Raw genomic sequence first — 12,957 nt, 5'->3', positions numbered from 1 at the left:
AGTAGGCGCTGAGTGGAGAAAACCCTAATTCTCGGGGTTGAGCATTATGTTTCCTCCCCAGGCTCTTTATCACCACTTTGAGTCCCTGAAACCCTAAAATCGTGGAGAAGCACCATTGTTGAGTGGATTGGAGCTTGGAGAAGTAATTGTTGAAGAAAGTTTGGAAGTTTGAAGGTGTGGAGCAAAGGGCTTTGCTTGGATTCGAGTTTCCTTGCAGATTAGGGCATTCTTTGAAGGTAAAATCTCGTTCTTGAGCTGCTATTGTCTAGATTCTTCACTTTTGGGGATGTTGAGATCACATCTATTGGTGTTTTGGAGTCTAGAGGTTAGATCTGAGGTTGCTACCTCAGATCTGGAATGGAGAAGGGTTGGAATGCCTGAAAGTCCCTGTGATTGAGTATGTAGTGAAGCTATCTTGTCCCAAACCTTAGCCTCTAATGTGTATAATGCCTAGATCTTCATGGATTCATGTAAAGTTTGCCACTTTACATGATGGATGGGTTGTAGGAGGCTAGATCTATGTTTTGGACCAATTGCATGGCCTGGGATGCTTCTGTATGGATTTAGACCGGTGGTTTTCTACGAGTTGCTTGAAGACGAACTGAGACTCGACGGGTTGGAAGAACAACTCGGCGAGTTGGATGAAAATGGTATGGAACTCGACGAGTTGGATGAACAACTCGGCGAGTAGGTTGAAGATAGCCTTAGACTCGGCAAGTCTGTTCTTGGACTCGGCGAGTCTTGTCGAAGAGTCCCAATATTTCCTGGTTGAGTCGAAGAATCGGTGAGCCAAGGGAGGACTCGGTGAGTTGTGTGCGAGTGGAATCAGAATTGTTGGACTCGACGAGTCTCGGGGTGACTCGGTGAGTTAGGTCGCGGATTGAGTGAAGTTGTGACTTGGGAACTCGGCGAGTCATAGGGTTGACTCGGCGAGTAGGGTCAGTCAGGGGTTGACTTTGACCCAGTCTTTGACCAAGGGTTGACCAGTGGTTTCCAGGGGTATTTTGGTAATTGTTGATTATGGTTTTGAGTTCAGTGCATTGGTGGCTGTCCAGTGGTGGAGATCGTATCAGGGATCGGAGCAGCTTGGGTTATCTGTTCAGTCGGCAGTTTCAAGGTGAGTTATCCTCACTATATCTATAGGGTTTAAGGCACCAAGGCCGACCCTTTTATCGGATGGAAATCCGGGTAATTGTCTGTTGTATGATATTGCGGGATATGGGCCGGAAGGCGTTACGTTATGGGCCGGAAGGCATTACATGTTGCGGGCCGGAAGGCAATGCGATGTGGACCGGAAGGTCATGGCTTGGAAATGCGTATGTGCATAATTATTATGTTGGCTGAGTCGTAGGGTGATGTTATGCTAGTGATCGGCTAGGCTGGTATCTTGGTTAGGGTAATGATATGTTATGTGATCTGTTGATCGATTTGCTATCTGTGAACCGTTATATGATTACATGTTATGTGTATGGTTGTCTGGTCTGGAGTGTAACCCGGTATGCATGGTCGTTCTATGTGCTGTCATGATATATATGCTTTTATGTTGCGGGCCGGAAGGCGATATGTTATGGCCCGGAAGGCAATATGTTATGGGCCGGAAGGCATTACGCTATGGGCCGGAAGGCGATATGTTTTGGGACTGGAAGGTTGTGGCCTGGAAGGGCGTATATGTGGTTGGTATTTTGGGGGTATCTCACTAAGCTTTCGGGCTTACAGTTGTGGTTTTTATGTTTTCAGGTTCTCAGGAGTCTGTGGCAAGGCAAAGGCGTGATCATACCGTTCCTCGCGTTGGTGTTTTATGAAATGGACTTGGGGAATACTCTGTTAAATAATGTATTGAAAACCTTTTTGTAACAACGTTATTAAGACGGGTTGTTTTTGAAAAGTTTTAATTGTTTTGAAATTTTGGTCGTTACAAAAGGTAAAGCAAAAGGCTAAGTCTGTGATTGTCCCGTGTACCATTCCCAAAGAGTCTATATGTTTCTATTGTCAAGAGATAGGGCATTGGAAGCAAAGCTGCCCTGACTACTTGAAAGATCTAAAAGAAGGTAGAATCAAAATGTTTGATTCTTCTTTAGGTAAGTTCACTATCTAACTCTATTAAGTTCCTAATTATTGATTCTTAATGCATGATGTGACAAGGTTGCATTTTGATGTTTTGTAGAATCAAGCAACAGGAAGGAATCTTAATAGTAAGAGCATGTTGAATCTGATCGCGAGGATGGATTTTAATCGCATGGTTCGAAGATCGGATTTTTGAGCTTCCGCTTAGGAGTTATGATAGATTGCTAGGAAATATGTAATAACATAGTTTTCACTTATAATTGCATTGTAACGAAAAGTTTTCCGCATTTTATGAATAAATAAAATATTGTTTTATTTTATATCATATCTCCTTGCAATAGCATTTGTGAAATTGATGTCTGAATGTTTCCATGTTAGCAATATGAATTTGATTCTTTTGTTTGTGGCAGTGTCATAATTTGCCAAATAAGCGAAGACTCTCATCACCTAAATTTCAGTTGGATAGAAACTTGGAATCATGCAACTTCTATTGTATGATGAATGAGAATTTTCATCTTTGGGAAATTAAGACTAATTCCTTGTTCACATGTACATGTGATTCAAGTGAAGGAATGAAGGATTGGGTACAAATGGTTGTGCGCTGGTCAAGTCCACCACAAAGATCAATATCATTGTTCGTCATGATTTACTAAAAGTTAGTAAATATGGTTATGCTTACAAGTTTAAGTATAATTCTGAAACATTGGAAAAGTTTCAATGTATGCCAGGCCGAATAAAAAGAATCAAATTAGGTAGAAAGATAAAAGTTTATCCATTCTAAAAAGATGGAAGAGTACTTTAGTATCATGTTTTGTGATCATCTTTATGATTATGAAATCATATCACAATTGATCCTCTAAGGACACCGTAGTGCATTTATATGGCTAAGAAGAGGAATCCTGAATTGTTGAATTGGATAAAATAAAGGAGTTGAATCATACTTCGTTCCAAATCAAATCTTATAGTCATACTCCATGATTATGACTTGAGTGATATAATCTTAAGAAGGTTTATAACACTTATCAAATATAGAGTAACATGTTTTATTACTCTTGTACATTTGAAATTGGTAAGTAGTGATGTCTTGGAAAAGACAAAGACCAACTAAGACCAATTATGAGAAGTGTTTGTCTGGATCAGAATCCGCACTAACTCTTGAATATTTATTTTTCAAGGAATGGTTCTTGACAAGAGAATCTTATATGTCAAAAGGACAGTGGGAGTCTTAAGGATCTTGAAAAGTTTCAAGATAATCAAGAATAAAACCTGTTGTTAATCACTAACACACGACTTGAGGTTTGTAACCTATCGTGTTGACATATTCATATTTTGTGCCCATTCCAGTCAAGTTGACTGTGGATATGAATTCTAAATTGTTTGTATAACAACTCAGAAGCAATGGTAGGCATAGTGCTGCCAAGTAACAAGAAATTAAGATTGAACAAGTTCAGTCCATATGAGGTCGGATTTGTCACTAACCTTGTCTTAGGATTATGGTTTGAAAAATTCACATGGATACGAACACATACACCATAAAAAATCTAAGTGTCATAAGGTTTCTCTTCGATTCATGAAAATGATGTTTATTTGTTCTTTTTGTCTTAACTAGAGAAGCGATATTTATGGGTCCCTCAATGATTTAGTGCTGACATCTTAAGTATTTGGTCGGGTCCTGACTGGAACTGATGTGTTCGATTCAGTAGTCAAATGCAGTCATCACAAGTCTTTATCGGAAAACATAATCTTGAATCCTAAGATTGACATTCTTTCTGTTGATTATTAGAGAAGTATTGGACCTCATATAGTTAATAACTATTACAAAAATGTCCAATATCATTAACTATTGTTGATATTTCTAATAGACCTGACAATTTAAAACACGAATACACATATTCACGAGAGACAAGACACGATACGTATATATCTTGAAATTGAGATAGAACATATTTCTTTGTATTTATTTATATCGTGTCAATTCATATATATATATATAATATATGATGTTTTTTTAGGGTGGGTTCCCTCATAACTCAAATTGTTACAATAGTAACATTCGTTGTAACATCGATACGAACCAATCCATTATCCATGTCCAACTCTTGTGACAGTATTTTGATGTAGAAAGCATTTAATAGATGAAGTCTCGGTCTATGTTTTGACTGGCATAGTATTGTGATTGGTAGGTGTAGGTGTAGGATAGGCCTAGTGTGGGTTTGGTGCATTCATGTCAGAATAGACATCATAATGAAGCAAATGGGATTGACTTTTTGTAGTACAACTCAGAGACCATATCATATGCAACTCTTAAACAAACCGAAAGCCCCAGTGTCCTTCCATCGTCTCTGTTATATCAAGTTCATTTTTAAATAAATTAGTAATATTATGTCTTGACTCTTGAAGTGAATTAAATACTTCGATAATTTAGATTTACTGTCTTTAATTGGCTTTAAATGAAGAAAAACAAAAGTTACTTATTAAACCAAAATAATAAGGGATTCGGTATCGAAATAACATATTTTTGTGGATGTTAGGAAATGACAATTATTCTTGAAATTTCGGTCGTTCATTTGCGGATAGATTTTATTTATTTTTTGTATGGCCTTTATTATTTCGTAAGATATTAAATATTATCATTTTTTTTTCATGCAACAAACATTAAGGACCCTCTCTTTCGTGTTGGAAAAGCATTTGTATTTCGATAGGATTTAATTTACCATCTTCTGTATACAACTGTGATGAATTTCATATTTAAGAACCTTGCTATAGACTCATGCTCTGAACTGTTTATCTGCGAGGATTGATCTAATTAACATCTATTTAAGATGATTGTGATGATAATCGATGAGTTATCATTGTTTAAAAATGAATGCGTATAATTAAACATCTAGTAAATCTATCATTGCAAGTGAAGGAGGATCATTTGACACGCTTAAAAAATAAAAAATTAAATTAAAAAATTGTTACAAGTAATTTATACTTTTTTTTGACATACCTTAAAATTTCTAAGATGACCTACTTAATTTATTTGGCAAAATAATTAATATGAATCACAACTTTTCTAGCCCATCTTTTGTATTTCAATGGTCCATTTTTTTAGCTTTCTTCTTCACATCAAGTTTTAACTTTGAAGGTTCTTAGAATTTATGATTGATAATGACTTTAAACTTCTTCTAATCTTCTTCATAGTGCAAGACTAAATACAATGAAATTAGAAGTTCATGACATAATCAATTTAATGTGTAATCTCTAATTTTGGGGCCAATGATATGAACATGTATTTTGATTCACAGGAGGTTTGTGTGGTAGGTTTCATCATCACTTCATGTGATATGTTTTATGTGGTATATTATAATATGGAATTATAGATTGCTTTTATTCCATCAGAAATCAATATAATTTTATTTGATTGTTTTTGTTTCTCAAATCAATGGATCATTTAGTGCTATATAGTAAGAAAAAAAATGTTTTAAATAAAGAAAATTACAAATTTAATCAAATACACTAATTACTTTGTGGAATATAGCAAAAAAAAATCAAAATTGCATTTTTAGCCATTAAAATCGCAGATGCGTATAAGTCATCTGTGATTTTACCTTCTCATCTGCGAACATACAAGTGACTAAAGCACGTCTGTGATTTTATGTTGCGATTGTACGTTCGCAGGTGGTTTTTTATTTATTTTTTTCGCTATATATATATATATATATATATATATATATATATATATATATATATATATATATATATATATATATATATATACCTTTTCCAACATAAAATCGCAAATGGACATAGTCTATCTGCGGTTTCCTCTCGTTTTCACCTGCGATTTTTTTTTTTTAAACTACGAAATTGATAGGGTTTGATTACAAAACAACCTTATTATATATAAATTTTTTCAAGAAATTATCATTTTTGTTGTTATTTCGTTGGAAAAGTTGGTTAAAACCACTTTAAAAAAATGTACAAATATTTGGTTTGCCTTCTAACCGGTGGGAGAGAGAGTTGTCCAAAAAATATAGTGAAAAAAAAAAAAAAAAGTTTTTATACTAAATCTCTACGAAATTACAGATGGAATACACAAAATCGCAGATGGATTGTTCCATCTACGAGCGTACAAGTGCCTAAAGCACATATGTGCTTTAGGCACTTGTACGTTCGCAGATGGAAGTGCGAAATCACAGGTGGACTTAATCCATCTGCGATTTTAAGGGCTAATTTTGTAATTTAGATTTTTTTTTTTTTTGCTATTTTCCACAAAGTAGATAGTATATTTGACTAAATTTGCAATTTTCTCTTTTAAATATTATTAGTAATGATATCATCTTTGTTATAATAAATGAATGTTTTTTTTGTTACATGTCACACTCTCATTCAATTTGTCAAATGTTATTTTATAGTTATTTTGAATTATTTTTTTTCCCACATATCATTTTATGAGTTTTTTTATTTTATTAAATTCAACATAATATTTTAATGTAATAATTACAATAAATGTAGTAATAAATTGATATCAATTTCATTAATGAATTTACATTTTAATTTCAAAATTCTTAAATTAAAACTCATTAGTTTTTTTTATTGAAATTATTTGTTTAAATTTAAAAAATAAAAAAAATAATTATAATAATACATTATTTTTCTTATTTTCTTATAAATTCAAAGTTATCAAAGATTTTGACTTTTATATTTAATTTTTTTTTAATTAACCCATTTAATACATGGGTCTCACAACTAGTTGTGAACATATTAAGATATTAGAGCATCTGGTATGGACAACTTGAAGTTGTGTTATAACAAGAAGCAACAAGAAGAAATGGTGGTATTCATGGTGTTATAACGCTCGTTAAGAGGAGAGAGAGAGAGAGAGAGAATTTGTGCAACCAATAGAAGATCACGTTTTATTTGGTCATCGTCACAACAAAAAGCAACACAACTAGATACAACAAGAAGAAGGGAGGGGGGTTCATCTTGTTATGACTAAGTTATAAGGTATCGCATGAGCAATAATAGCATTTCTCATTGCCCATACCATATGCTCTTAGGCTTCTTCGGATAGAAGTGTAATAACTTTATTTATTTATTTATTTATTTATTTATTTCTTATTATTATTATTTGTTTATATAACCCAACACACTATTAGTATTTTTTTTTACTATTTCATTTCTATCTGATTCACTTAAATAGTTGTCCATACGAGTATTTTTGTGTTAGACTCGCCATTGTATTTTATTTTTCGAACATAATCCAATCCACTTTCTTCACTTACCATTAAGGGTTTGTTTGATTTAGTTTTTCACAGTTGAAAAATCATTTTTGGATAAGTTAAAAAAAAAAAATCAGATCTTCCTGACTTTTCTAAAAAGTTTATTTTCCTTGTATTAAAACTCTAAAAGTAACTTTTAAAACTATTTTTACCAAACATCTTCTTCTTCTTTTTTTTTTCAAAAAGAACTTTTGATTGTGAATAAATCATACACTCCTGAATCATCTAATAGATATGTATATCATAATTTTCTCTTTTTGGCCAAGGTCTTAAGAAGGCTATGAGAATATATTTGGAATAATTTTTTGAAATAATTTTTGGGTGTACAAAATGAATGTTGTGTTATCTACATGGATAACGTTTGCCCATAATGCTCTACCAATTATTCATGTCGTTAATCATTAATTGTTCGGCCACCAATAATATAATGATGTAACATAAACTTATTTCATATTATCTATAGCATCACGTAAAATGCACATCTAAAGATAACTTTTTTTTTGTTAGTTAAACAAGTATATAAGAAAATTATGTTCCAAAAATCATTTTACACATTTTAAGCACTAAATTAATTATACCTAAACTGAATTAGTTCTATATAAATCTTCATCTTCAATAATTGGAGGTATACTCCATGTCCCAAGAGGGGGACCAAATACCTTCCCACCTGAAAACATTATTTATTTAATAAAATAAACCAAATTTCGTAACTTAATATGATTTGTTTAATTGAGTATTTATTATTTAACCTTCTTTTGTGGCTTCTTCACATCTTTTTTGATATTTAAAAGAGAGTTGAGGATCCAAAGTATTTAGTAACGAGTTGTATTTCTTCTCAGCCTCAATTATTGTTTTTGCCTGTTTACATGAAAAGCTTAATTTTCTAAATTAAATAAATGGAAATTTAGATTTAGATACGTAAATATAGTTGAAAAATAATTATATTCTTCATTTTTATTCAAAGACCAAAATACCCTTGTAATACAAAAACTCACAAGGAAAGCCGGTGCTGAGGAAGCTCCATGTATTCTAACAAACATTCGTAAGATATTAAAATTGTTCTCCAACACATCATCCTAAATAAATAAATAAATAAATATTTATTTTCAAAAGGAAAATTGGAATAAAAGTTTTTGAAAGAAATTAGAACAGATGGACTCACCTCATAGTCAAACCTACAACATGTTTCAGAGTTAATAATAATAATAATAATTATAAAAAAATAATAATAATAAAAACAGGTTAAAAATAGTTGGAGTGAGATAAATAATTTAGAGTAAATTACACGAATGGTCCCTAAATTATTTTTTTAACTTGGAAGGTCCCTACAGTTTGTTTTTGTTGCACGCTTGGTCCCTGTCTTACCTAAAAAGACTATTTTGCCCTTTATTTTTTAATTTTTTTAAATAAAGCAGGGTAGGTAAAGTAAGGTAAGGTGGAAGTGGGGTTGAGGGTGTGTTATTTAAATAAATTAAAAAATCAAGGGCAAAATAGTCTTTTTAGCTAAGATAGGGACCAAGCACGCAACAAAAACAAACTGTAAGGACCTTCCGAGTTAAAAAAATAAGTTAGGAACCAAACGTGCAAATTACCCCAAACCCTAGGGACCATTCATGTAATTTACTCAATAATTTAATATTCCCAAATTAAAGAAAAAAAAATAGACAAAAGCTTAGATTATAATGAACAATACTAACAAGTCATCAGATACTTCCACAAGGAACTCTGATACTGATAAGAACTCCATATGTGTTTCATTGATCTTCACATTGCTTCAAAGGAATTTAATAAAAAAAGAAAAAATTAAAATAGCGGAATAATGATTTTGCAAATATAATATTTAATTAAATGAAAGAAATAGCAATTTGTTTACATCTTTTCCATTCAACTGATACAAGAGTAGATTCAGCACTCGATAGTCAAAGGACTTGAGATGAATTGCTTTCATAACATCTTCCATTTGAATCTGTATCACAAAATTATTTAATACTTTCTATTTTCAAAACCACACCATGGAATGGAATCATGAATTCCAATTCCATAGGAATCACACAACGTACCTCCTGTTTGTTTGTTAATGCAGAACAAAGTTTTCTTTCTAGAGCCCAGTATTCTTCCCCACATTTCAACTCATCTCTTATCCTGAAATTTTTATTAAAAAAAAAAAATTTACACAACAAATGTCAAATGAAGAACATTCCATGACACCTTCCAAAAAAAGGAAATATAAAGATGTATTTAACATTTTAAGTTTTTATTTAACCTATCTGTATATATTCCATAGCTTTCTAGAAGAACAGCAAGTGGTCTGAAGGTATCAGTTTTGAAAGACTTTATAAATCTTAGAATCCAATCAGGTGTCATCATGTCGGAATCTGGAATTCCATCCGATGGAAGTTGCAGTAATTTCTCATTTATGGTGTCCAGCTGTATAAAATTAGTTTATTGAGGGACTAAAAGTGTTAACAATAGAATCATATGGACCAAAAAGAAATCTTTTTGCCATTTTTCCATAGGGACCAAAAAAGCAAAAAGATTACTTTTTAGACAAAAAAATATAAACACAAGAAAAATGTAATTCACTCAAAACAGTTTTCATTTAGCCTCTTGAAAAAGTCGACCACATCAAATGAGAAAAAAGAATATTCCCTTTTGGTCCCTATGGTGTTATTATTTTTACCCTTTTGGTCCCTGAGAGATATTCCATAACTGAGGGAGGTAAAAGGGTTAAAAGTAATACAGTAGGGACCAAAAAGAAAAAATAATAATAATTCTTTTTTGATGAAATTCAAAAAATAACTATAGAAATGGGACAAGAAAAGTAATTTACACCAAAAGTAATTAACATTTTAGCAAATATTGTACAAGAACTTTTTCACATGACAAAATGATTCATTTTTGGTCCTTAAGGTACTATTATTTTTACCTTTTTGGTCCCTGAGAAAGACTCTGTTTATTGAGAAACCAAAAGGGTTAAAAATAGTATGATAGGGACAAAAAAGGCAAAAAGAGTTGTGTTTTGGATCAAAAACTGGACTAAAAATGTAATTTACTCTAATATCACTGGTGAATTTTATCAATATCATACATCTGATCTAGTTTTTACAATGTCATTAAACGAATTATAAAATGGAGGATTTCCAGAAATATTATAATAATTTAAATTCATTCTTTGATGATAGGGTACCTGATAGATGTAACTTTCTGTAAATGAAAGCAGTGGTAAGTATTTGAATATTGATTCTGCATTATTAGCATCCATTTCATGAAACATGAAGTAAGATCTGCACTGTTTATATACAACAGATTATTAATTTATTATACTACAGTTGTTGATGTAAGCAAAGTAAATTCAGAGCATTTGATGTTTTTTTTTTTTACAAAATCTTGTAAAGTAGAATTTGCCCTTTGCATTGAATCAAGTGTAACCATTGCCACATCAGCACAATCAGTTTGTAATAATCCAACACTCATGTCATCATCACAATGATGTGATTGAGAAGCTTCAATGCCAATATTTCCTGGAAAAATAAAAAGAAAAACCACCAATTTGTTACTTTGTTATCTTAAATTCTCAATAAATAGTAAAGATAACAGCTATAAAGGATATTTGTGCTAAAAAAAGAGACCTTTGTCACAAAGCTGGGGTGATGATTCCTTATTAAATGCAGAAGAAATCTGTAGATCAAATATCATAAGTATCCAGAATAAACTAAATTGGATTTGGAAGAAATATAGAATATATATATATACAGACCTTTGGAAAATGGTTAGAGATCAATTTGCACTTTTGATTCATATCCAGTTCACCACATGGTTGCATCTTCAATATCACATTCATAAACAAATAAGAGATTAGAATTAAGAATATGTTTTTAATTGGTTTAAAATCACTGAAACTTATGATGTCTAATATGGGGAAAGAAAGAGATCTTGGATAATTTAATAATAGGATATAAGATTTTCTTAATTAACATGTTATAATCCATTAATCATATTGATTCTATAGGTCATTAAACTCATATATTCCTCCTTCAAAATCTTCTACTCATTAATCCAGATCAAGAAACTATTCATGTGTTGTTGGATTGAAATAAGGAATCTCAATCTCAAGCTCAAGCATTAACTTTTCTAGTAAGAGATCAACATCTTGGAGCTGATGTGGGATCCTGAAAAGGTGAATCATTCTATAAAACATCTTCTTTTTTATTCAATCACACACATAGACTTTAACCCGTCATCCATTAAAGCCATAATTTTGAGGTATTTATAAAGGCAATTCAATCAATCTATGTCACTAACTCACTGCTTGCCTCAATATTAAGCCATCGGATATGAACAAGAATACCTTGTTTTCCTTGTTTCTATAACAGCCACTAAACAAAACACTTGCTAAGGAACATGCAATAATCAGAGATGCTTCGTCTTTTGTCATTACAATTAGTTCAATCACTATAACAAACTCATATTTGATCTTACTTCCAAATATCTCGTGAGCTTCGTCAAAGGCAAGGTCAAGAAATTCTAAAACATCATGAATAATAAATTAAACGAAAAACAAAACAGGTTATTATCGAATTTGATTCATTTCCTAGAATTTCCTAACACAATCGTCAACAACATGATAAAAGTCATGTATCGGAAAGTTTCAAGTACCGAATTCACTGTAACTTGATAGTTCAATTACAGTTAGCATATAGTGATTCAAAGTTGAGGAAGCGAAATTGAAAAAGGAAGAAAGAAGTACCATGAAGAGGATGAAATTAGCAAGGAAACGATTCGAATCAGCATTTGTGTTGTTGGAAGAATCAATTGCGCCAGTTGATTGGATCATCAACATTATATTTTGCACTTGTTCAAGCTCCTTTAATTGCTCCATCTGGTAGCGTTTTGGTTTGCTTATTTCAAGACTTCAATGAACGCTCACGTATAAACCCTGTTAGTAGAGTTATGCACCCAGTCGCAGGGTTTTGAGAAAGGCCCTCGATCCGCACAAATTTAGCTTAGATACTAGGGATGAGCACGGATGGGTTTGGGTACTTTTTGGCTAAAACCAAACCAAACCTTTTCTAAGTCGGTTTTTCGGTTTTTAAACCCATATAGGTTCAGTTTTTGTATGGGTCGGTTTTTCGGTTTTCCGGGTTGGGTTTATGGGTTTTCGATTTTAAACCGTGGGTTTATGAGCTCCTGTTTTTTTCCTAGTTTTGGGGTTCAAACCTAGTGAAAATACATTTCGATAAATAGTATTGTATCTACTTTAAATATACTAAAATAAAAAGTACGAATTCTAGTATTATAAAAGAATAAAAGTGATCAAAAGATTAAAGTTTAACATTATTAACAGTTTGTTGAAAATAAACATAAAGTATTAAAGAGATTAAGTCTAAAGTCTAAAACTAAAAGTTTAAATCATAATATATAAATAATATATATGTGGGTCGGTTCGGTTTTTATAGGCGGTTTTATACATCAAAACCGAACCAAACCGTTATTTTTCAGTTTTTGTAAAATTCAAACCTAAACCGTCGGTTATTGCTTTGGTTTCGGTTTTACGGTTTCGGTTATGTCGGGTTTTTTTTGGTTTTTCGGTTTTCGGTTCGGTTTTTGCTCATCCCTATTCAATACT

General features: G+C 32.0%; 1 protein-coding gene across 3 annotated transcripts; it reads right to left on the bottom strand.

Annotated features, from left to right (window-relative positions):
* Nucleotides 1–7,814: 7,814 nt before the first annotated feature.
* LOC144998036 (ATP synthase subunit B) lies at nt 7,815–12,362 on the bottom strand. Of its 3 annotated transcripts, XM_078957873.1 has the most exons (13): nt 12,079–12,360; nt 11,089–11,154; nt 10,961–11,009; nt 10,713–10,852; nt 10,519–10,620; nt 9,595–9,758; nt 9,392–9,473; nt 9,205–9,297; nt 9,029–9,093; nt 8,494–8,506; nt 8,327–8,407; nt 8,081–8,189; nt 7,815–7,998 (listed from the first exon to the last, which is right to left on the bottom strand). In XM_078957873.1, the coding sequence occupies exons 1-13, from the start codon at nt 12,208–12,210 to the stop codon at nt 7,910–7,912; spliced, it is 1,185 nt and encodes a 394-aa protein (XP_078813999.1). In that variant the 5' UTR covers nt 12,211–12,360; the 3' UTR covers nt 7,815–7,909. The 3 variants fall into 3 exon arrangements, 2 of the variants coding, with proteins under 2 accessions (XP_078813999.1, XP_078814000.1); XR_013660084.1 differs by lacking the exon at nt 8,494–8,506 and having other exon boundaries at nt 12,079–12,362; XM_078957874.1 differs by lacking the exons at nt 8,494–8,506; nt 9,029–9,093 and having other exon boundaries at nt 12,079–12,359.
* Between the last annotated feature and the right edge of the window lie 595 nt (nt 12,363–12,957).

The sequence above is a fragment of the Lactuca saligna genome, chromosome 5 (assembly GCF_052625555.1).
Source record: "Lactuca saligna cultivar CGN05327 chromosome 5, ASM5262555v1, whole genome shotgun sequence".
Classification (NCBI taxonomy): Eukaryota; Viridiplantae; Streptophyta; class Magnoliopsida; order Asterales; family Asteraceae; genus Lactuca; species Lactuca saligna.
Note: the sequence above shows the minus strand (reverse complement) of the source record. Positions and strands in the feature narration are given on the sequence as shown.